This window comes from Apodemus sylvaticus, chromosome 4 (assembly GCF_947179515.1).
Source record: "Apodemus sylvaticus chromosome 4, mApoSyl1.1, whole genome shotgun sequence".
Lineage (NCBI taxonomy): Eukaryota > Metazoa > Chordata > Mammalia > Rodentia > Muridae > Apodemus > Apodemus sylvaticus.
The window spans coordinates 105560961-105586435 of NC_067475.1; the positions used below are offsets into that span (position 1 = coordinate 105560961).

At 36.9% G+C, this 25475-nt stretch overlaps 1 protein-coding gene across 2 annotated transcripts in view; it reads left to right on the forward strand.

Moving 5' to 3' along the window:
• Positions 1-278: 278 nt before the first annotated feature.
• Positions 279-25475, forward strand: part of Dhx36 (DEAH-box helicase 36) — a 42352-nt gene continuing 17155 nt past the window's right edge. For both annotated transcript variants that reach the window (XR_007977514.1, XM_052180421.1), the window contains exons 1-15: positions 279-578; positions 4401-4525; positions 5457-5691; positions 8834-8872; positions 10008-10178; positions 11615-11694; positions 12905-12979; positions 13422-13588; positions 15043-15124; positions 18149-18289; positions 18522-18624; positions 18943-19030; positions 19893-19948; positions 22022-22086; positions 22786-22929. Coding sequence is in view for 1 of the 2 variants with exons in the window: in XM_052180421.1 (XP_052036381.1) it covers positions 360-578; positions 4401-4525; positions 5457-5691; positions 8834-8872; positions 10008-10178; positions 11615-11694; positions 12905-12979; positions 13422-13588; positions 15043-15124; positions 18149-18289; positions 18522-18624; positions 18943-19030; positions 19893-19948; positions 22022-22086; positions 22786-22929 (1790 nt within the window). In the remaining variant the exon portion in view is untranslated. The remainder of the gene's footprint in view (positions 579-4400; positions 4526-5456; positions 5692-8833; positions 8873-10007; positions 10179-11614; positions 11695-12904; positions 12980-13421; positions 13589-15042; positions 15125-18148; positions 18290-18521; positions 18625-18942; positions 19031-19892; positions 19949-22021; positions 22087-22785; positions 22930-25475) is intronic.

The following is a 25475-nucleotide window of genomic DNA, read 5'->3' on the forward strand; positions in this document are numbered from 1 at the left end:
TCTTTGGTGTTTGAGGAGAGTACACAACGGTAGATGGTTTTGCAAACAAATTCTAGGTTCTAAGAAAGTAATTAAAATTCATTCAAATTTCCACATGTCCTCAGGCTAGTTTAAATTCCCCGCCATGTCCAGGACGTCCAGCTTCTAGCCAGAACGCCCACAGAAAACCTTGACTGCGGGTCACACACAGTCTGGCGCCTTCCGCGACGTCACCGGAAATGTCTGCTTGTGACACTCAACGGCCCGCCCTCTCGCGCTGGGCGCCGGAAGCAAAGCAGAGGGGACTGTGCGCCCGCTTCCGGGCCTGGACGCCATTTTCAGCGGTTGAGTTTTGGTAGTGCTGCTGGTGGTCTCGGACAATGAGCTACGACTATCATCAGAGCTGGAGCCGCGACGGGGGCCCACGGGGCTCCGGCCAGGGCTCCGGCAGCAGCGGCGGAGGGAGCCGGGGCTCCGGCGGCGGCGGAGGAGGCCGCGGCGGCCGGGGCCGACATCCCGGACACCTTAAGGGTCGCGAGATCGGCCTGTGGTACGCCAAGAAGCAGACGCAGAAGAACAAGGAGGCTGAGAGGCAGGAGGTACGGAGGTCAAGTCAGGACGCGTTTGCTCGGTGCTCTGGCCGACTCTCACTCTTCCGTGGCGTTTGCTCGAGCTAGATGCAACCTCTGCCCAACCCCCTGGTAACGGGAACCGGTCGGCCGATGGGTTGCGCCTCCGTCCCAAGCCATCACTGCTGCAGCGGATGCATGCTCTGGTTAAGGACGTGAGACCTGAACTGGGGGTGAATGCTAAATTCAGATTCTAGCTGTGGCAGGCTTTACCTGGGGATGTCATCTTTTAGAATGCTTACTGTCACTTTTAAGTTCTTTCGCTGAAGCAGCCAACAAAAGCAATAAAACACTGTCTTAAATGTATCTTTGAGACAGTAGTTTAGCTAATAGTTTTAGCATTAAAGTGAGTCATATGTTCGCCCTTCCCTCCCCCCCCCCATTCTGTTCTGAATTTTCTGTTGATTAGCAACTCCTCTTTAAAACCAAACGTCCTTGAAAGACGCTGTAGAGAAGTATTTGGCTAATGGCATCAGGAAATTGTCAGCTTGGTATCTTGAGAATCTGAGTATAGGAAGCATCATGTTTTTGTTGTTAACTTTTTGGTTTATGTTTTGTTTTCCCTGAGACAGGGTTTCTCAGGGTAGCCTTAGCTGTCTTGAACTTGCTCTGTAAACCAAATTGGTCTTGAACACACACAGATCAACCTGCCTTTGCCACCCCAGTTCCGGGATTAAAGGCGTGCACCACCAACCCAGCAAACATAATGGTTTTTGAGTGGCCTGTTCTAAATAAATACATCATTACACAGAATCTTTAAAGTGTTTTGGCCCTGTTTCATACTTGGTTTTTGAATGCTAAAGACCTTTTGCATTCTAATAGGGGGAAAGAAATACCTAAGCAAGTTAGTTAAATAAGTGGAAGTTATCTTTTCAGATATGCACAGGGCACACTTAACTCGTGCACTGGGGATCGATGCTACATAGTGCAGGCTGACCTTGTACTCCTAGTCCTCTTTCCACCCCAAGTGCTGGGATCTCAGACGTGCACACCTCAGGGCTAGGCTTTTATTAGTTGACCTCTTGATCCCAAACTTCCTTTTTAGCTGACATCAGTGTCGTTTAGTCTCTGGTCATGTGGAAGTGAACGTTGATTTTTCTCATTCATTTGGCAAATCTGTTTGCTTTCTTATCTCTGCAGCAATTATGGGTCACGCTTCTAAACTTTTCTTTGAATTATAGAGGCCCATCCCTTCGTCTCTTAAATTAAGTGATCCTTAGATCATTTTATTCTTTACTCCCTAACTTGTTCATTGAAGCCACGCAGCTTCTGCCTCTCCTTGGTGTTTTCTGGGAATCATGTTCCTCCTTGGCATCAGGTTGATCTTTCCTAGCTCAAGCCCTGAGTTTGATATAATCATAGTCCGGTTAACATTTATTATTTCTGCTCCTTATTAGATCTTAAACCATTCTTCTCTCTAAAATGAGTCATTGAATTATCTTTAAACATATTTTTTTAGTTGGTATAATTCTTTTCAGCACTTTTAGCTTGATATGATTTTATCTTAGGATTTCCATAGCTTTTACATTAAAACAAGCTTCCTGCTTACAAAATGAAAGTACTCCAGTGGATGCTCATAGTTCTTTCCATATATATCTATGGCAAACTTAATTTTTGAGATACTATCATAGTGCCTAATTTATAGAGATAATGTGTGCTAAGGTCCATAGACAGAATGCTGTGTTAATAGATAGAGAATATGGCCTGTCTATTCAAATGAAAGAATCTTAAAAGATATAGAGAGTTAGACATTATTGGGTATACAAGTGAGGATTTCTGGATGCTTCTGATAACCTAGAGAGGAGGTTCTCAAACTTTCTAATTCTGTGACCTTTTAGTACAGTTCCTCATGTTTTGGTGACTCCCCTCCCCAAGCTTAAATTTATTTGGTTGCTGATTTGTAACTGTTTTTTGCTCTTGTTATGAAGTGTAATGTAAGTATCTGTGTTTTCCGATGGTCTTATGTGATTCCTGTGGAAGGGTTGTCGTTTGATGTTAAGGGCATTGAGAACTGATGACCTAGAGACATCTTCACTAGATTTAGCATTTGGCATTGCAGGGGCCCGTGGATGCTGTTGAAATAGGGTACGTGATGAAGAGAATGGCCTAGTTCTGAAGTAAACCGATCTGGGTTCTCAAACTTGAATATGCATAGGATTCACCTGGCACCTTGTTACAGTCTATGACTGGGCCAGGGCCAGAGAGTCTACTCCTAACAGATTTCCAAATGATGCCAGTGCTACCCAGTCTGTAGATCATTCCAGCTGTAAAGTGTGCAACACACATAATTAGAGGAAAAGAAGACGGGGAAAAATCAAGGGTGGAATATCCAGAGGTGGGGAGAAGGATCTGTAAATTGATAGTGGCAGGCAGTGCTCCGATGTTGATGCTTTCTGGAGATGAGTGAGTCAGACATTGCCGTAGGGTGTCCAGATGTGGAAGGGTGAGGAAATGGAGCACTTCCAGTAGGTTTGCTGGTAACTCTGAAAACATAGCTTTAGGGCTGGGGAAATTGAAGGGATGCTTTTACTTTGTATTCTTGGTGAAGAGGTTAGGCATCAATGACTGCTGATTTTCTGGTTTGGGCCTTTAGTTTCAGATCTTGTGAGAAGTTCTACCATTATTTGATGGTAATAGCTTTTCTACAAAACCTGTAGAGATCCAGATTCAGATTTCTGTTAATGATTAGGACAATTAGGAAATTTCATCATTTTTTTTACTAACTTAAAAGGTTCTTTTTTGACCTTAAGTTTTACATTGACATAAAAGCACAGTCCATATACCATCTACCTGAGTCTCACTCAAATAAATACTCCTTAATTCCTAAGGTTTCTTTATTTGCCTTTTAAACTGTTTTATCTTGCAATTAATATGTTGACTTTTTCCTTCTTGAATTCTTTAATCTAATAGACTCATATTTTGACCACTCTTGATTCCCCATTGCCTGTGAATTCATGTGTACATTATTAAGTGTGGGTTATAAAGAAGTTGGGGTTTGTAGGCTCATAATTTTGGAAGAATCTTTTGTTAAACTTCCTAAATAAAAAAAAGTCTCCAAAGAATTATGTTTGACATTTGTTCTTATTTGCATTGGCATTTAATTTCATTTCATTGCTGCATGTTTAAGGTTTCTGTAGCCTCAAAAGACTTTTATCTTTGCTAGTTTTGGTATTTTCTTTGTTTTTATCACCTAAAGCAGCTACTGCATTAGCCATATATATGAATACCCAACATTTTGAAGGCTATGAAATCAGCTTTCAAAATTTATTTACTATATGGAAGTATAACAACTATCAAGTAGTCATTTACCATCAAAATATTTTCAATTTGCAGTTTTCTTGTCACACATTTTATTTTTGTTGATTTTTTTTAAAAAAAATCTGTATTTATTGGCTTTGCTATTGTTTGACTAACACTGCATGCTGTTCACGGTGCATAGTGGTATTTATACACTTCTCAAGATCTGTTTAGAGTACTTGAATTTTGATTATTGGACATATGTAAGCATTTGAAGGTGGGAGCTAAGGAACCAAAGTGATAGGAAGACAAGAAAGTTCTACTTGCCAGTTATCTGTAGAGCAGATTTTGTACACACATGGTATGCTAAAAGGTAGCAGGACACACAAACGGCACCATGATTTTCACCTAGGTTAGGCTAGAGGCAAGCATGGCTAAGTGTAACTTACTTATACATATGTTGAACATATAGTACTTTGCCTTTAGTTTTTATAAATTAAAGTAATTTACGCATGTTTGTAGTAACAGATACACTTTTTCTTTTTTACAAAATAGAGAGCTGTGGTGCACATGGATGAACGGCGAGAAGAGCAGATTGTGCAGCTGCTAAATTCAGTCCAAGCGAAGAGTGATAAAGATTCAGAAGCACAGATATCCTGGTTTGCTCCTGAGGATCATGGGTAAAATAAAAAATATTCTCATAAAGAGTAAAATAATTTTGTTGTGACATTGCCTAAATAAAAACAAAACAATAACAAACAAACAAAAAAACAAAAAAACTAAAAAAAAAAATCCCAAAATACTATCGAGAGTCTCTTCACTAAGTTGAATTTAGTCTTCTGGGATCCTTTTTAGTATTGAACAAATAGATTTGAAGAAAAAATAATTTTATTTATTTATTTATTTATTTATTTATTCATTCATTCATTGTGAGAAAGGGTTTCTATGTGTAGTCTTGGCTATCCTGAAAATAACTCTGTTGTAGATCAGGCCTTAAACTCAGAGATTGCTTGTCTCTTTCTCCCAAGTCCTGGGATCAAGAATTTATACCATCTCACCCAGCTCTAAGAAAGGAAACTTTTCATGATCTCTGAATGTCAGGAGTTGGTATTCTGTGTAAGATGTTGGGATTTGTACTTTTTACCTGTCATCTTTTCTTTCCAAAATTATTCTTTCGAAAAAGCCTCCATAAAATTAAATGCTGCTGTTTTAGAAGGTTGCAAAAACCTATTAAAAGTGTTTTGTGGGCTATGTAATGTAGGTTACCATTTACATCTCACTAAAAGGCAGCAGACAACAAAAGAAGTAAGTAAACCAAATCCTTGAAAATCAGGAAAAGCAAAACAGTAGAAATGACTACAAAAACTGAATGACTATTGTGTGGATTTTAATTTCCTAAAGTCCTCAGGGAACAAATTATCTGGTAATATCCATTTAAAAGGAAAGAAAAGTTTGAATTCATTATAGGAATCTAAGCGTATCTCATAACTGCATTGTAGTGCTTTCAGTGTTGGAAATTTTGAAGTATTTACAGAATATGATGTTTTGTTCCAAGTCCTGAGTAGCTCTTCATCTAATTTTTATTTTTTTCTCTTTATTTTGTGATTATAGATATGGTACTGAAGTTTCTTCAGAGAAAAAAATAAACTCAGAGAAGAAACTTGACAACCAGGAAAAGAAATTGTTAAACCAAGAAAAAAAGACATTTAGGACCACAGACAAATCATACATTGACCGAGATTCTGAATATTTATTGCAAGAAAATGAGCCAAACCTGGGCTTAGATCAACAATTATTAGAAGATTTACAAAAGAAAAAAACTGACCCTCGGTATATAGAGATGCAGGTAATGTGAAGCAATTTGTGGAAAATCAGTCACTCTTGTCCTAACTGCTCAGTCTAGATGAGTGAAGTTTTCAGCAGGACACCTCCGTGGAAAGACTTTCTTGGGTGGTTGAGAAAGGTAGACTGGAAAGTCCGTATAGCCTAGATAGGGTATCTTATTGACAATAGTGTCTTATTGACAGATGCTTATGGGGTAGAAATGTTTAGGAATGCTAATGTCATTGGGAACAGTTTTCTTGGCAGTTCAGTGAGAAATCATGAATCCAGACAGGTAAATTGTCAGAATTAGGAAGTTTCTTCCATCTCAGGCTTCCTTTCTCTTAACAGATGATAAAATTAAAAATTTCAAAAGCTAAATGATTCATCTTATGTTTACCAACATTTCAGTGTACTGCTGCATCAAGGAAGCAGTGAAGTTTTATGAATTATCCAGAATTACCTGTTTTGACAGATAAGCTATTGAAAGTACTCTCCAGTTAAAATGTAAAATTATATGATTTCTGTGTGTTTTACATACTGTATGTGATAGAATCTTCATATGCGCAGAAATACATATTTAGGGGACCATCAGGAGTTTGCTAGAGTCCTTGTCTTGTAAATATGTAGTGCTATTTTTTAACAGGCACACTACCAAATCTTAGAGAAAGGTTTAACCTATTGGTCAATTTGATCGAGGTTGAATTTTCTGTTATAGATTAGCTGAAGTTGTCCAGGGTTCAACTTATATAGATCTTTGATGACCACTAGAAGCAATATTTGGACATTGGTGAGTGAGACTTAATGAGGTCAGTTAATTCACAATCTTTAGGCTGGAAGAACTTTTACGTTGTGAGCAAAGAATTGGCTACTGTCTCTTTGCACAAAATTCAGATGGGTGGCTGATCTAGCATTAAAAAAAAAAATCTTACTTTTTCCCAGTCACTGAAAAGTGTTTCATTTCTATTAAAATTGAGGTATATTTACAAATCAATTTTTTGTTTGTGTGAGTGTGGGCATGTTCATATGGAAGCCAGAAGTATCAATCCTTAGAAATCACCCACCTTGGTTGTTTTGTTTGATTTTTGAGACAGAGTCTCTGTAGCTCTGCCTGGCTTTGAACTCCTAGAAGTCTGCCTGTTTTTGCCTCTCTAGTGTTTAGATTAAAGATGTGTCACTATGCCTGGCCTCTCCTTGGCCTTTTTGAGAACTGGTCTCCCACTCTTCTGGAGCTCAGCAAGAAAGCTAGGTTGGCTAGCCTGCAAGCCCCAGTGATCTGCCTATTGGCTCTCCTAGTAACATACTATGCCTGTTCTTGTTTCAAATGTAAGTGTTGGGGATTGAACTCAGGTCTTCATACTGCCAAGCCAGGCACTTTATCGGTATTGGAATTATGTCCCTATCTCAAAGTGTTCTGAAGCTTGATTGATTGATTGATTATTGATTGATTGATTGATTTAATTTATTACTTCAGAGAGAAGAGGTCAATGTTTTGGCAGCAGCAGTGGGGCAGAGGTGGGGGGTGGTGGTTAATGTGCTTATGAGTGCAGGTGCCCGTGGAAGCTAAAAGAGAGCACTGTATTCTCTTGAGCCAGAGTGACAGGTGGCAGACAGTTGACAACCTGGGTGCTTGAAACTGAATTCAGGTCAGGTCCTCTGGAAGAGCAGGAACCGTTCTTAATGGCTGGGCCATCTTTCAACCTTTACCCCTAAAATGCAGTTTAATCCTTCTTGGTAATAGACAGTATTTCTCTTCCCTTCTTCCCCTCCTGTGTGTGTGTGTGTGTGTGTGTGTGTGTGTGTGTGTGTGTGTGTGTTGTGTGTGTGTGTGAGAGAGAGAGAGAGAGAGAGAGAGAGAGAGAGAGAGAGTGTGTGTGTGTTGGGGCAGGGGACAAAGATGGGTATGTACTTCGAGTGAGCAGATGTTGATGTTGAATGGTTGAATGTTGGATATCTTCTACCTTAATTTCTGAGACAGGGTCTCTAACTGAACCTGAAGCTCCTTTACAAAGAGGGAATATGTATTATAATTTGAAAGGCAACAGTAAAAATAAAGCTTATACAGTAAGATGGCTGTTTTCGATGATATGTTTATTAATATATTTTGACACTATGAAATAACTTAAAAGTCATAAATTTGTAATACATAGTGGCTTTTATTTCTTCTAATTTGAAGTGTCACTTTAACTCATCTCAATGACTGTCTCATTTGTATTACTGAGAAAAAAAAAAAACTTACCATAGTGTGGTAATAGTGTCCTGGATTAGCTAAAACAGTTCTTAATTTCATTTTTATTCTGAATATTAGTTTTTAAATTAAGAGTTATTGCTTGGCAGTGGTGGCTCATGCCTTTAATCCCAGCACCTGGGAGGCAGAGGCGGGAGGATTTTTGAGTTCAAGACCAGCCTGGTCTACAGAGTGAGTTCCAGGATAGCTGGGGCTATACAGAGAAACCCTATCAAAAAAACAAAACAAAAACAAACAAGAGAGTCACTTTTGTTTTTCAATAAGAAAGATGTTAAAACTACCTTGTTTCTATGCTGCTGAAGAAATTATCTAATTAGTATAAATTCTAGTACTTCTTAGTATGGTTATAGGGTTTCATAATAATTTCTAAAATTCACAAGAAGTTGTTAACATCAATCAAATAATTTTCTTTTTGTTATTCTCTTTGTTATCTGCCAAATTGTATATTTGACAAAAAGCTGTATGTGTCAGAAACTGTTGTTTGTATATATAAAGGATTATCAATGTGCTCTATGGCAGCCCGATGGAGTTATGAAGGAATTGTTGCCCAGAAATTAACAGAAATTACAGTCCTGAAATGAAGCACTTAATTTCCTCTTTCAGTTATAGGCACTTGCCCAAAAATAATCATTGGCTCTGTTCTGGTGCCTATTGCATTAGGAACTGGTTCCTGACTGAGTAGAAAGGGGAATGACGTAGACATGGTCTGTGCCGACCACGCAGAACACAAGTAGGAGTAGATAGGCAGCACGTTCTTTCTAACCTTGAAGAATGTACTTCTAGTCCTGTAATTCTGGTTAAGTTCTGGTATTTCACACATGAACTATAAAATAGGAAAATAAGTTTTGCTCTACTATATTTAGATATATGTTATTATAATTTGATGGTGTTCTGAGAATGAATTTTATTTTAATTTCAGCGTTTCAGAAAAAAGCTGCCTTCATATGGAATGCAAAAGGTAAAAAAAAAATGCTTTCTACTATTTAATTTGATTTGCACAAAAGGTAACTATATTTAAAAACAAAAAAACTTCTTCATTGACAAGAAATACATCTTGTTGACCCTTCTTCCATAGAGAAGTTATCTGCATGCTTTGGTGCTCTTGAAAGGTAAAAAGGAACCAAAAAAAAAAAAAGGATTATGAAGCAGTTTTCTAATTTTTTTGTCCGAAGATTAATAAAATCTTCGGAGTGTAAACAGTAGAATTTCCATATGTGTCTGTGGAAGAGTACATTGCTCTTAATGTAAAACCAAACTCTTGAGTTAAGATTGAGGTCTTGCCAAGAATAGTGTTATAATGGACTGGTTGAATTTCAGCACAGAGCCTCGCCCACAAGCAAGAACATAGTTCTTCTCTGGCTCTGTCCTTCCAGACTGACTTATTTTTTTCTTCTTTGCTTTTCATAGCACTTAATTCCACTTGACATCTCTGTGTCTGCTCCCCTCCTACTCCAACATAAGTTCTTGAGGTCAAAGTCTGTTTTGTACCTCTTAGCTTGGAATGGCTGCCATTACACTGGCATCCAGAAACTACTGAATGAATGAGTTATAGTCCACTTGTGAGCATAGTCCCTTAGTATCTGTGGGGATTTGTTCTGGGCCCTATAGAGTATAGGGCTGCAGAATAAACTTATATCCCCTCAGATGTTCAAGTATTTTATATAAAATGGTATCGTATTTTCCTATAAGCTACATATGTTCTTTTATATAATTTAAATCATCTCTTGATAATTTAACATCTCTATTATGTGTAAATGCTATAAGTTACACACTGTATTGTTAAGGGGATTTTGACACATTCAGTGTAAGTATAATTGCTTCTACAAAAGCTTTAGTTCTGCCAATGCAGAAGCCATGGGCTTTGAGGAACAAAAGTATCAGTTATGTTTGTTTACACTGGAAACTTGTTCTCAGGATATATGCTGATAGAATAGTCATTAGACAACACTTGAAATGTGTCTAAAATGTTAAAAATGTTATTTCCTCCAAGATTTACCTAGATACCTGATTTACTTTTTTGAATAGAATCTTAAATATTTTTTTCAGACTTGACTTAATGTATGCTTTTCTTTACATATTCTCTTATGAACTAGGAGCTGGTTAATTTAATCAATAATCATCAGGTGACAGTAATAAGTGGTGAAACTGGTTGTGGCAAAACCACTCAGGTTACGCAGTTCATCTTGGATAACTACATCGAAAGAGGAAAAGGGTCTGCCTGCAGAATAGTTTGTACTCAACCAAGAAGAATTAGTGCCATTTCAGTAAGTAAGCTCTCACTTGTGAACATTTTTTCTTCTTTGAGTAACTTTGAGCTTAACTGGATTTTAAGATTTGTAGTATCCATTCCTCTGTTGAGGGACATCTAGGTTCTTTCCAGCTTCTGGCTATTATAAATAGGGCTGATATGAACATAGGGTATATGCCCAGGAGTGGTATAGTGGGGTCCTCTGGGAAGCGGAGTTGGGTTGATTGGGGAAGGGGAGATGGCTTATGGGATTTTTCGGGGAAGGGGGAAACCAGGAAAGTGGACAACACTTGAAATGTAAATAAAGAATATACCTAATTTTAAAAAATTAAAAAAGATTTGCAGTTATTCTTTATTAGGCTTAGGATCTGTCCCTATGAGAGCAAATGCTTAATTGGCAAATATTTGATAAGAAATACATAAAGAGTAGAGATTTCTCTCACCAATAGTGAATACTTGCAAACTCAAGTTAAAGTAATTCCAGTTCAAATCTAAAAACTGAAAGCCAACAAATGTTTATAGAATCGATTTACAGTCTTCTCCATGAGCTGCTTTAACTTCTGCCACTAGGCTTACTCCTCGTTCTTTTCATGGTCCGGGCCTTCAATGTCAGTGTACATGGGACATGAATGGGAGTGATAGTGGGTGCTGTTTTTCTATAGACAGTGAGTTTTTGTTTTTGTTTTTAAAGCATTCTTCTCTGCATGTACACCTCCATGCTAGAAGAGGCCATTAGATCCCATTACAGATGATTGTGGGTCACCATGTGGTTGCTGGGAATTGAACTTGGGATCTCTGGAAGAGCAGCCAGTGCTCTTAACCAGTGAGCCATCTCACCAGTCCAAAGTGAGTTTTGAATGAAGCTCCTCAGAGGAAGCTTAGCCTGAGTGATTTAGCATGGATAATGTTAGTCCAAAATTGCAGGAAGTGATACAGGGCAGCAATGACTATTGCTGAATCTCATTTTCCGTTTTGTGTTTGATAGCCATTACTTTTGAAAACAGCTGACCAAAGACTAGGAGTTAAATACCAGTCTCTAGTAGAATAAAAAAGAACAATAAATAGAAGAGTAAATTAGAAATTATCAGTATGTACTTATTTTCAAATTACAGTTTTTCTTTGGACTATGGTCTTCCAACTGTTGTAGACAAGTCAAAAAGAAAATAGTTAATGAAAGAGTCTTGTAAAAGATATTTGAAAATAGTGATGGCATGAGAGTTTGGACTTGAAGGTCTTTATAAAGATGAATGAGGAATAAACAAAGAGCTGCTAGTGTAGCATGCTCAAAGAGAGCACCACACGGTTTTGGGTATTTCAGACTTTAATAAGTATCTCTAGCTTCTAAACCTATCTGAAAGTCAACTACTTTTTAACAACTCCAGATTTTCATGACAGTAAAGTACATTTGTCTAAAGGAATTTGTTTTTAATTACAACTGTGTTTTATTTAAAGGTTGCTGAGAGAGTGGCCGCAGAAAGGGCGGAGTCTTGTGGCAATGGTAATAGTACTGGATACCAGATTCGTCTCCAAAGGTAAACTGTTCGTTTCAGGTCGTTTATTGTATATGTACATATGTTAGTGAGACTTTGAGTCAGGAGATTTTTGTCCTTCTTCTATGTTGATTCTTATTAGCATTGACATATGCTTCACATGTATTAAATTATATTTATTTGTATGTGCACATGTGTGTATATATTAGAGAGGGAGGGAAGGAGAGGTGGTGGGGAATGACTAAGAGGATAACTTACAGGAGTGGTTTCTCTTTACCCCATGGTTCCTGGCATGAAGGCAGTCAAGGCATCTAGGCATGCCCTTGCATATGGTTTTTGGTTTTTTTTTTACTTTTTTTTTTTAATTTGGTATATTTTTTATTTACATTTCAAATGATTTTTTAAAGATTTATTTTATTTATATGAAATACACTGTAACTATCTTCAGACACCAGAAGAGGGCATCAGATTCCCTTATAGATGGTTGTGAGCCACCATGTGGTTACTGGGAATTGAACTCATGACCTCTGGAAGAGCAGTCAGTGCTCTTAACCGCTGAGCCATCTCTCCACTGCATATGTTTTTTGAAAGACAAGCCAGCAGGGTTTATTGAGAAGTAAAGAAATAGTTCCTTGCAAGTGGTTGGCTAGAAAATAAGATCCCCTGGAATTCATGTTTAAAGCAGTTTTAATATTAGTTGGCATGTTACTCATACTCATACCATGAACTCACCTTTGAACCATAAAGGTGCCATTTTTAAAAACGTGCTTTAACAGTAAGGAATGATTAGAAATAATATTTTAGTATCAAGAGTATGATCCATTTAGTGGATCATTATTTCTGCCAAATGAACTGCTGTCTTGTATATTTTGATACTACTTAATCTACTCCTTGTTAGACTTTATTTATTAATATTTGCATTATTAACTCCATTATCAATCTTTAATAAGCTTCCTTGCTCCTTTCCTGGAGTTCAAATTGCTTGATCCATTTAAATGAGCAGAATTAGAATTCTATTTACCAAACCAGAAATTTAAGCCCGTAAATTCATTGTCTTTGAATGTTAAAGTTATACATGTAAAAAGAAATAATTTTAGTATCAAAGTAAACGTAAGGCTAGTATTTTCTATTGTTATGGTAAATGCTTTTATAACTAAAAGTTACTTATAAAGATTTTTATCAAACTTTTGTGAAACTCTACTTTCTTAGAAAAGAAAGCCAAGAATCAATAACTTGTATCTTTTGATCACAGTCGGTTGCCAAGGAATCAAGGTTCTATCTTATACTGCACAACAGGAATCATTCTTCAGTGGCTCCAGTCAGACTCGTGAGTATGTTTCAGTGAAGAAATAAAAAAGAATAGCAATGAACTGAGTAGGGTAGCTTATGTTTTTAACCCCAGCACTTGAGAGATGCAGGCAGGAAGGGCCGGAATCTGGTTCAGCCCTCTCTATATGAGACTCTTCCTCTGCACTTCCCAAAGTTATAAAAACAAGTACTTCATAGATATCCAAACATGTAAGTTTTTGTTTGTTTTGTTGGCTGGTTTTGTTTTCTGTTTTATTTTTTCAGGGACAGGTTTCCCTGTATATACCACCAGTCTGACATTGAACTCAGAGTTCTGCCTGCCTCTGCCTCCTGAGTGCTGGGATTAAAAACATGTGCCAACACTGCCCAGCCAAAGATGTAATTATTAAACCGGATTGTGTTGTTAAAAATGATTGTTTTCAATTTTATATTAAATTGTAAATTTCACACTTGTCTTCTAGACGTTTGTCCAGTGTTAGTCATATTGTACTTGATGAAATTCATGAAAGGAATCTACAGTCAGATGTTTTAATGACTGTTATTAAAGATCTTCTCCCTTTTCGATCTGATCTCAAAGTAATATTGATGAGTGCAACCTTGAATGCTGAGAAATTTTCAGAATATTTTGGTGAGTAAAGTTTGATATGTTAGAAGAAGTATCAAAAGCCAAAATGTTTAACTTCAAAACATCAAAACAAAAATATCTAGATAATACTAGGTATAGTAAAATCGAATGTTTAATAATTTATAATATCTTAACTCTGTATTCTAGTTTCCTAGATAACTGAGCCTACTTTTTTAATGATAGTAGCAATCACTTCTCTCCCAATGGCCCATTTCTTGGTCCTGTCAGACAAGGAGCTGGCATCATTGAATCAAACCCCAGGACTGAAATTTTTCTGCCCTTTTTTATGTACACATGAATCTTCTGTAGCACTGATGTACTGTTCAGGCTCAGCGGACAGTTTGCTGATGATAGTATCAGTGTCCACTTAGGCAATGCTTTTAGTATGTCAGGTAGTAATTATCTGTCTCTCTCCACCATTTCTTGTAACAGCTTTCCTGTAGGTCCTGGTATAACTTCAGTTCTGCAAATGAGAATGTAGCCTCTGAACTGTTAAATAACTTATCCAAGGTTGTATAATTAACAGGAATGGATGAACATTGCATCATTAACAGAGATTCTGAAATTAGATTAGAATACTTGGAAAAGTAAATTCTGTAGAATTTTTCCTCAGTGTCTTTTCTCCCTATAATAATAGAAATGTCTAGAGGGAAAGATAGCAATTGTATTTTGATATCAGCATATTTATTGTATTTTCAGTTTGTAAAAATGCTGATAAAATACATATCAGTTTATTATTTATAGTGTTATGACTCATTTGGACAGATAGTATGCCTTTCTGATTGTTAGTAAGGTTGACATGAATAGCTCAGTTTTATATAGGTAAGATACAGAGCAGACAGTGGGGCAGGTCTGTGGACCTCTGGTACTGCTTAGCATTCATTTATTGTGTGATTGATTTGCATGTTGGGAAAGACAAATAGCATTTCACTGACAATACTGAGATAACAACTGAGCTTAAGGTAGAACCAGTTTAGTATTTGATTAGTTTCTGTTGGTGTCACAAAGAATAATGCTCTTTATCTAGATGGTCGGTGAGAGAGGGACTCACCATTTTATAATCTTGGGAAATAGACTTTTAATATATTTAGAGTTCAACATAAAATAACTGGTTAATGCGTAGTGTTATCTTGTATAACTGTGAATACTGTATACAGTTTGTAGAAGTAAAATGTTAACTATTAAAACTAAACTTTTTCCCCAGCACTTGGGTGGCAGAGGCAGGCGATTTCTGAGTTCCAGGACAGCCAGGGCTACACAGAGAAAACCTGTCTCAAAAAAACCAAAAAAAAAAAAAAAAAAAAAAAAAAAAGCTAAACTTTTTTCTTAAGTCACAGAGGGAAGAATTGTAGAACTGTTTCTTAGGTTAAGGATGTTATGCTGGCTTACTCACAGTTTTGATTTTTAATTTTAAAGTTGACTATAAAGTCATGGGTATGTTTTGTCTGCCATTTTAGGTAACTGTCCAATGATACATATACCTGGGTTTACTTTTCCAGTTGTGGAATATCTTTTGGAAGATATCATTGAAAAAATAAGGTAAACGATAGGCAGCAAAATAAGTTGTAAGTTCTAATGTATTGTCTTCTTATGACACATTTATCTTTATAACTCATCATTGATCATACCCTCATAAATCCATTTATCATGGAGTTCTAAACTTTAACTAGGAGCATTTCCATAGATGTGAAGCTTTCAAGCCAAAATTATTATCTTATATTTGGTTTCTGCCAGTTTTCCACCAATAAATTTCCACAATTTTTTTTGTCAAATAATTTATGCTTAATGATAGTCTTCTACCTAGTTTCTAGGTTGTAAATTTAAAAAGATAGTCTTTACCAAGTGGTATGCCAATGACTTAACTTTCTCTGCTGAATGACCAGCTTTTGCCACATTTTGTAGCTACTCCCTGACACAGTTTCTGTGAGCTGTGAGGTCTATCCTATATGTCTTCTCATTCTTCTGTACAAGCGGTTCTGACTGTCAGCTCTATTGGACCGGCTCTTGGTCTGGATAATAGGATACTCTCTAGTTTCTGTTCACAAATATTGTGTGAACTTCCCTCCCCGAAGGGATCTCTGCATATGAAACTTTGCTGAAAACAGTTTGAGTAGGTTGTGTACCAGAGTGCCGCAGCTACTGCACTTTTTTTTTGCCTCTCAGCACTGGCTGAGAACCAGTACCAGCCTCTAGCTGCCGGCAGCATCCTCTAGCAAGTGGAACAAAATTATATCTGTGTTAGTGGCAAAAGGTTAAGAAAGCACAGGCTCCTGATGCTTCGTCACCCCAAGGCCCTTTAGCATCTAGCCTCTCCTCTCATCTCCTTGTGATGTGTCCTGTACATCCTGTTTATTAAAGGTGCTATTCCTAATACCCAGTGAAGGCTCTTCATGTCTTTCTATTGGGTACATGCTTTTTCTTTCAGATTCCATGTGATACCTTCTTTATAATTTCCTAAGTAAATTCTGTAAATTCCCAAGTAAAAATACAATCCCAATTTCCTCCCATCTCCCACTTAGATTATAACACTTGTTGACACTATCAAGATTGTAGTATGTGTTTACCTCTTGCACAAGATTTTTTAAGTTTTTAAAGTCAAGGATTTTGTCTTATTTATTTTGGTTACTTGTGCATCACAGTGCCTAGACTATAATGAATGAATAAGTAAATTACATGTGTGGAAGCATCTGTAGAATTTTTGAAGACTTCTTATTATTTAAAAATAAAATTGGTATCAGAAGGAATATGCAGTTTATTTTACATAGAGAGAAGTCAGCTGAATTTTGGCTAGATGTTTACTTAACATACATTAAAATCTTTTAGTTCACATAATCTTGTGAGCATTAAAAATAAAAGACTTGGTTTATGTATGCCCTTTAAATTTGTGTCTTGATAAGGAATAAAGCTGGTTCATAACGTTTGGGGAAGTTAGTGAGTCAGAAATGAGATGCTATGCCATGAGATTTGAAGTGAGTGAAGCCATGGAAGTCGGCAGCAAGGACAGAGTGGTGTGTTTCAGAGAGGAAGGGGCTTCTAAAAAAAGAGTTAGGACACAGTGGTCTTGGTTTTCTAGTCTGGCCATAGACTTTTTATGCATTTAACTCCACTTTGCGCTGTGCTCTCTTCTTTTTATCATGCTATACTTACAGTTCCTTTGAAAAAGATTATAGGCAGTAGCTTGATGGTGTTAAATGATGGAGTATCAGCAATCTACATTTCATAATGATTGCCTTCTTAAACTTGCTGAACAGCAGAAAAGATCAAGGACTGTAGGAAGGGTCTGATGCAAAAGAAAGTGTCTGTGAAGTTGTTCTCCAGCTGCAAGCGTGGGGAGGGTGCAGGATGGTGATCTAGGTAGAGATTTTTTTTGTCAGTCAAAGCTGTCTCCTTCCTTGAGAAGGAAGCACAGAAGTAGGAGGAAAGAAACACTGGCTAGATGACTGGTCAGACAGAACATGGAGGGTCTGCCTGAGCGCCTGAGGAGTAGGTGAGGGTTACTTCTGAGTGTTTGAGGTTACTGGGAAGGACCAGCTTTGTACTTACATTCTCAGGCAGTTTCATGTTGTAAACCTGAGGTGGGTGCCTTTATATGTATAGACTTAGGGAGGCCCTGGCCAGTGGCACCAAATGGGAAGGTGATCTCTATATACCAGATATACCAGGCACTTTATCTTTTTTTTTTTTTTTTTTTTTTAAAGATTCTCATGCTAGTAAGGTTAAGAGTATGACCTGCACAAGTCTGATTAAAGCCTGGAAGCTCAATGCCTTCTGCAAAACCACAGCTAGTCAGTGCCAGAGCAGGGAGAGGCATGGCTCTCACCCGACTCTGCCCGTCCTCCCCATCCCATCTAAATGCTATCCTCTGGACCCTGTGGGCCCAGGTCAAAGGACAGCTTCAGTTTCCCTTTGCCTTTTCTCACCCTCTGCCTTTCAGAGAGCCCATAGTGCAAGGGAATAATTCCTGGACACATGTACTTCCTTTTTTTCTAAAGTTTACTCTAGCACTATGGAGTCACTATGACATTAGACAGAACACATACAACTTAAATGCTTATTCTGGATCTCCCCTAACTTGTAACTGTGACAGCAGAACTGTGCGGTTTCTAGCCTTGATCTGAAATACTCCTGGCGTTAATTTAAATCCTTGGAATTCAGGAATTATTTTATATGCTCCACAAGGGATTCTTATATATAATTTGGTTTGAAAAAACTTTCAACGGCAATTAAACAGTCATTAAGTCTTAATGAACCTACTATTAATTAAAAACTTTTATTTTGGAGCAAAATTAAAATTGAAGATAAAAGTCAACTCAGAAATCATTTTTCATTGAGATTATTAAGATGGCATATAGTCGTGCTCTTCAGCAGGGAATACTTTTTATCCTAAATGAGAAGTTTTAGGTATTAATACTTTAAGTTAATATTTTGGGCAACTTTCTCTAGAAAACATAGTGAAAATATTCTTTAGAACCTGGTTTCACATCATCAGTGTAAAAACATTCAGCTGCTTAAAGCCACAATGTTTCAAATGTGGGAAAGTGTCTTATACTCTTTTTATTTTAGATATATTCCAGAACAAAAAGAACATAGATCCCAGTTCAAGAGGGGTTTCATGCAGGGTCATGTAAATAGACAAGAAAAAGAAGAAAAGGAGAACATCTATAAGGAACGCTGGCCAGCTTATATAAAGGAACTGCGGACAAGGTAAGTCTGTTTGAGGTACGCACACAGTGGCTGAACCAATAGGACTCTTCTGATAGTGAGTGTACTTGAAGGGACAGAATCTTACTCTACCTAAATGCTCCTGAGCTGACTTAGCTGCTGTTTATCTGTAGACTGTTCATATGCAGACTGACTTAACTTTAAGGTTTCTATCTGAGTAACCCATGGAAAACTTCACATGCATTTCATGACTTTCTGTGTAATTTTGGTGTAGATACTCTGCAAGCACCGTAGATGTTTTGCAAATGATGGATGATGATAAAGTTGATCTGAATTTGATTGCTGCCCTTATTCGATACATTGTTTTGGAAGAAGAGGTGAGTTTTGTTTAGTTTTTCTTCAAGTAATATCATCAAACAAAGCCATGAAAAACTCATTTTCCTAAATGTTTTTTAAAAAGTGGACTAGAAGAAAATCTCAAAATAACATTTAGGCATCTAGCCCATTTAAAGAAAAGATTAAACAAATATCTCTAGATTGTAGTTCTGGGTTTTTTAAAGGGTTGGATATTCACTATTTTAAATAGTAATTAAAATTCAAAGCTACTCTAATTTTAATGAAGATTTAAGTGTGCATGAAATTGTTAATGTGATTATTGATGTGATTCTCCTAACTGTAATTTCCTGTTTATATAGGATGGTGCAATATTGGTCTTTCTACCAGGCTGGGACAATATCAGTACTTTGCATGATCTCTTGATGTCACAAGTGATGTTTAAATCAGGTATTGCATAAATGTATTATGCTATATAATACCAAGACTGACTTTAGAATTCATGTAGTCGGTGGAATCCTCTTCCCCTTTTTAATTTAAGAAGTTGTTACTTATGTGGCTACATTGGTATAGGATTTTTGTTCATCTAAGTCCAGTTCACTTTTTTCCGTCAAGAAATTGAATATTTTCTAAAAGTTCTGAGCTCTAAGTAAAGATGGCATGCACATTGTGAAACTTCTTAGTTTTATGAAAGTATTATTTTACCACTTCTTTAAACTCGCTTAGCAAAATTGAGCTTTAAAGTTAAAATATTAGTATTTAGGGGCTTTCCATCTTTCTCCCTCTCATAGGAGGTTTTATTAATAGTAAGGATAACATTAATGGCTTTTTATGAATGTGATTTTGATAGACAGCTCCCACCATTGAGAATTTTAAGAATTTGGACAGGAGCTGGAGATGAGGCTCAGTGGTTAAGAGTGCTTACTGTTCTTCCTGAGGATCCTAGTTCAAGTCACACCTCTCCACATCCGGCAGCTGCTGATGATCCAGTTCAGGGCATGCAACTCAGTTTTCTCTCTTCACAGACTCCCATACACATAGGATATGAACACAGAAAGACACACATTAATAGACAAAATTGTTTTGATCTTGAATTGATAAGCAAGTGCTTACTGATGTAAAATAGATGAACAAAGTAAAATGTCAGTGGGTCATTAGAGCACTCAGAAAACAGTGGAGGAAACTTGGTTTTCCTGTATGTAGAAGTATAAATTAAGAACTATGTGATTCAGCAGCTGAATGTATTATTCCATACATGTGCCATATATATTTATGGGGCTTTAATTTATTTAATTTACTTTTTAAATTTCAGATAAGTTTCTTATTATACCTTTACATTCACTGATGCCTACCGTAAACCAGACACAGGTATGTTCTTAAATTTGTTTTCTGTCTTTGAGATTGAGGCAAACCTCATTAGCTACTTTACTATGTTTTTTGTTTTTTGTTTTTTTATTTAAAATGTGATTATATTGTTTCCCCCTTCCCTTTTCTCCCACCTACTCTACCTGTGCACCACCCCCTGCTCTTTCAAATTCATGATCTCAGTTTCTTTGATGTTGTTAGTGTGATGTGTGTTTGTACACACAAGCATACATTCTTAAATGTATAAATATTCCCTGATGAGTCTATAAAATGTTGCTTATATGTATGTAATTATTAGACTTGTCACTTGGTATTGTGTAACCAACTGGTATGCGTTTCCCAAAGGAAGACTATTTATCCTCATCTCAGCATTCCCTAAGTGCCTGTAGTTCTCTGTAGGGCGGAGGCATTGTGGGCTTTCCCTTTTCATTGTTAGCAGGTCTAATGATGAAGTCCTTGATCGGGTCTTCTGCAGGCAGTCATGTTGGTGAGACTTTATAGGTGTTGCTTCTCTGGCATTCTAAGAGATAAGGACTCACATGAAGCTCCCATTCCTTTGGCTCTTACAATCTTTCCGCCCCATCTTCTGCTGTGATCTCTGAGCCTTAGGTGCAGGCATTGTGTTGTACATAGAAAAGTTGGGTTCCTAAGAACCTGGTGCTGAAGTTTTCATTAGATAGTCTATGGCTCTGAGAGGGTTGACATCCCACTTGGTAAAATTTCACTTTATATATTTCCCTCACAGGATTATTATATTATATGTTATTTACCTTTAAAAATATGTTAAAATATTTTATAAAGAGCAATTTCTTTGGAGAATGGTTTTGTAAAAATTTAACCATAATAACTTACCACCAGATTAGTTTTGTTTAAGGAAAGTATAGAGAAATGGTTTCTTCAGTAACTTGTTTAGGTTTCCTGAATCAAAGAAAAAATTATAAATACCACTAAAAAAACCCAAGATATTAGCTGTGACATAGTATATGTTGGTGTTTGAGATATTTCACATGATTTATCACATTAGTATATTAACAGGAGATTTTCTGTTTTATCAGTAATGTATTACAACTGTTTTGATGTATCAGATTCAGGATTTTCTTACTGAAAGTGATAATTTTTGATACAGCACTGTCTTCAGACCCTTTCCTTTCGGTTTTCTATTCTTTTTTTTATATATATATAAGAAAATAACTCTCGCTCTTTCAGTCTGTTTGGTGATACTTTGATGGGGAGTCAGCCTGTTGTTTAGATAGAACTGTATCTAGTGTGGAGGTTCTTTGTCCTTGACACCCTAACCTAGTAGAATACACACGAGAGAGCCTGTGCCTACTACTTAGGATTGCTCTAGTTTATAAATCTGGGCGGCTGCATTCTTTTGAGTGTGTGTATGTATGTGTTATACCCAGTGGTGCTTGACTACTTTTCTTTTTTCTTTCTTCCTTTTTTTTTTTGAGACAGGGTTTCTCTGTATAGCCCTTCCTGTCTTGGAACTCACTCTGTAGACCAGGCTGGCCTCGAACTCAGAAATCCGCCTGCCTCTGCCTCCCAGAGTGCTGGGATTACAGGCGTGTGCCGCCACCACCACCCAGCTTGACTACTTTTCTTCCTTCAACTTTGTTGGCCTTGTTAGGGGTAGTAGTATTTGTAGGATTTGGCATTTGAAGAGGCTCTTTTACTCCAGTCTTATCTCCAGCTAGTCTACTGTGCTGCAGCACTTGACATCCATTCTGAGGGCAAGGTGCCTGCCCCACTGGTTCGTAATTCTTTGTTTGTCTTTGTAAATCTTGTCCACAGATTGAAGCTGTTTTCCTTTAACTTATGATCAACAGCTTTTGTTAAAGATGTGTTAAAAGTTGGAGTGACTTTGTTTGCCTCTTGTTTGTGATATACTTCTGACATCTTGGTTTACCAAAGGAGGATTTCCTCAAGTTGAAAATGTGCATGTTAATGATAGATCAATACACAAGATGCATTATTTAAAAGCATAAATGCTAAAAGTGATCACACTATCTCAAGAAATAACATTGTAAAAGTATGTCAGAAATTAGTATACTTTTGATGTATTTATTCTTACAGGTATTTAAAAAAACTCCTCCCGGTGTTCGGAAAATAGTAATTGCTACCAACATTGCAGAGACTAGGTAAAAACTATTTTAAATATCAGCTATTGATGATTAATAAGTATAGAGATCTATACATTATTAACATAGTTTAACCTTTATTCTCTGTAAAATAACTGAAATTTCTTTTAAAAAATTACTTTTTAGCAAGGATGGCAAATATAAACTGTAGTTTTCTAAAACTGTTCTTCTGTGTTTAGTTCTCTTTTTTCAAAGTAGTCATTTAACAAGTTTTTCAAAATTTCTCTAAAGAATCAAGGGAACTAGTATCGCTTCAGTCCTTTGTCTGTTCTCCAGTTAGGGATAGTATTATAATTACATGCAGCCTTAACCATTTCTAATGCTGTACTGAAGATATTTATAGCTAAGTTGCTGAAACAACTTATTTTCTAGGAGCTGCTATTAAAGCATAGTTTCTTTAGGCTTCAGAGGTGGTCTGGCAGTCATCTTAGCCAGGCTGAGATGGCTGCGGTCAGATGGGAGTGGCATGTGGTCTGATGAGGTCACTACAGCTACAGAGGAACACTGCCCAGTGCCAGGTGCTTGACTGCTGTAAAACTGAAAAATGTGAGAAGCGTAGGCAAAGGCCTGAACTAATGAAATCCACTTGATCCAATAAAAATGTGTTTTAAATAAAATTTAAAAAAATCCATCTATAGGCTTGGTATAATTTTATCTCTTGATATACTTTTTAATATTTTGCGTATCTTTTTCAAACAGCATCACCATAGATGATGTGGTTTATGTAATAGATGGAGGGAAAATTAAAGAGACACACTTCGACACACAGAACAACATCAGTACCATGTCTGCTGAGTGGGTTAGTAAAGCTAATGCCAAGCAGAGGAAAGGGAGAGCTGGAAGGTAAGCCAGAAACTTTAGGACATGCAAAAAAAAAAAAAAAAGTGAGCAAATTTAGGAGTATTATTAGAATTGCATAAATATATTGAACTCAACACTTTTACAGTTATTAGTATTTGATTTTTAATTTCATAAAATGTGTTTGTAACCTTTTTATACATTGATATAATTATACATCCTCCTAATTTTATTCCTTTACTCGGGTAGTTGCTCCCACTTCCATGTAACATGCGCTGTATTCTCTGCTCCTTGCCTCCTGCACGTAGATTCCTGTCTTCCCACTCATAATCTCTTACATTTCCTAGGACTATTACCTATCTATTCTGTCTAACTTATCAAGTTTTCAGATAGATTCTGCATGGGAGCAAACAGTTGCTACTTATCTGCTCATCTGTTGAGGGCTGGTTAGTCTGATTGTGCACTCAGTTGGCTATGCCAGTGCTTCTGTTTTGTGCTGACTTGGATTCCTTTGCATGTACACATTGCACATGCAGTGTGAGCAGCACAGTTGTTGTGTGTGCATTACTTGTCTGTAGTTTTTTTGAGAACCCTCATACTGCTTGGCTTGGTTAGTATGTCATTTTCCATCCCCACCAGCAGTGTGCTAAGCGTTCCTTTCCCCACATCTTGTTTTCTGGATGTTAGTCATTATGAAGAGGTGAAATGGAGCTCAGTGTAGTTTGAATTTGCATTTCCCATGCCTAATTACTATAACAACATTCTTTTAAATAACATAGGAGTTTTATTTATACTTTTAAAGGAAATTAGCTGCTGAGTTTTTTAATTTCATGAATCTTTTCTACAATGACCTAGTCTATAATTAAACTTTGTTAGTTACGCCACTTTTGCTTCCATGTCTGTTCTTAATAATACTTAATGATAACTAACACTGAGTGGTAGCTCCTCTCCTAAATGCTTTATATACTTAATTCTCACTTTCCAGCCGAGATAGGCAAGTGCCTGTTTTTAGAATAAGGAAATTAAGTTATAAAGAAATTACATAGTCTGTTCAGTTTAGTTTCTAGAGCTTTGTACATAACAGAGACAGTTGAATTCAAACAGCCAACTCTACTAGAGCTTTGTATATAACAGAGACAGTTGAATTCAAACAGCCAACTCTACAGTCTTGAGTTTCTACTCACTGCCCTTATAAGCCGTACTAATTCTCACCACTAGTTATCAGTGAAAACATAAAGGGAGACGCTTTCTCCATTGATATGGTAGTAAAATAAGAAATAAAAACATCTGTTTTAATGATAAGAACAGTATCTGTCTTGACCTTTACACATAGCTGTGCTTACTGATTCTTTTTGATGCACATTTATAGTATTTTATGTTAGTGACAGAACAATGTCCAGTGTTTTTGAAGAATTTTTTCTTTACAACCCGCCCCTCCCCCCCAACAACCGGCATACAGTTTCCAGATTATTCCCCAACAAATCTACACCTCCAAGTTACAAGCCTGCCACTGACACTTCACTTCCTAACAACCTCCATCAGGAGGAAAGCAGAAATTCAATTTATGGTTTAGCTCCCAGCATCAGGCAGTTATATTAAAGGCCACAATGGCCCTGCAATCAGATGTGTATCAGACTAGATATCCCCTTCTTGACTCTAAATACTTGCCTGAAACTGGGCTCAGGGTCCCCTCCTGTTCTCCTGTGTCAGACAGTGGTGTGGCCTAAGCTCAAACTTGTAATAAAGAGACCCTAACGTCACCAGTCTTATATATGGACTTAAGTAAGGAAAGGAGAGCTAAAGAAAATGTTTTTGGTTTTTACTTCATGTCTTTGTTTTAAATGTGTGCTCAATCTATATAGTTTGGGCTTGTTTGCTATAATGTTTACAGTTTGTCTCTGTTTAATCTGATTTCCAGATAGTTTCTTATAATGTGACTTGATACTTAACAAAGCCTGATTAGACTGATGTTTATTTTGGAGACCGGAAAACACAACAAAACAGACAAAAACAAAACACTACTATGTCTTCCCTTTAGGAAATACCTTTAGTTTCTTTGAGGTATTAGGTAATGGTGAGTCTGTACCACCAGAGAAATGTTAGGTGTTATATACTGAGCATTTGCAGTCTTATAGCAAAAAAAAAAAGAAAGAAAGAAAGAAAGAAAGAAAGAAAGAAAGAAAGAAAGAAAGAAAGAAAGAAAGAAATGCCTGAAAGTTTTAGATCTTTTACTGCTACAGCAGCCGAAAATATTGCTCTATTCAGAAGTATATGACTTCTGTCATATCTTGTTACAACTCTAAGCCTGACCAGAATAAACATAACAATTTTGAGTGAGATCAGAGGAACTTCAGAAATAAGAACCAAATTGTGGATAAGAATATTTTTCATTGTTTTCTGTAGCTGCAGCAGGAGAGCTACCAAAAGACATACAAGTGAGTTGTAGTGTTCTGGAACAGAAGGACAGCTATAGTTCAGAGTAATATATTACATTCTTGATAAGGGCTAAAAGAGGTGCTTGAATGCTTATATAACAAAATGAGGGTTTGCAAATGGACTGATGTAATTAATATACATATATGCAAGTATAT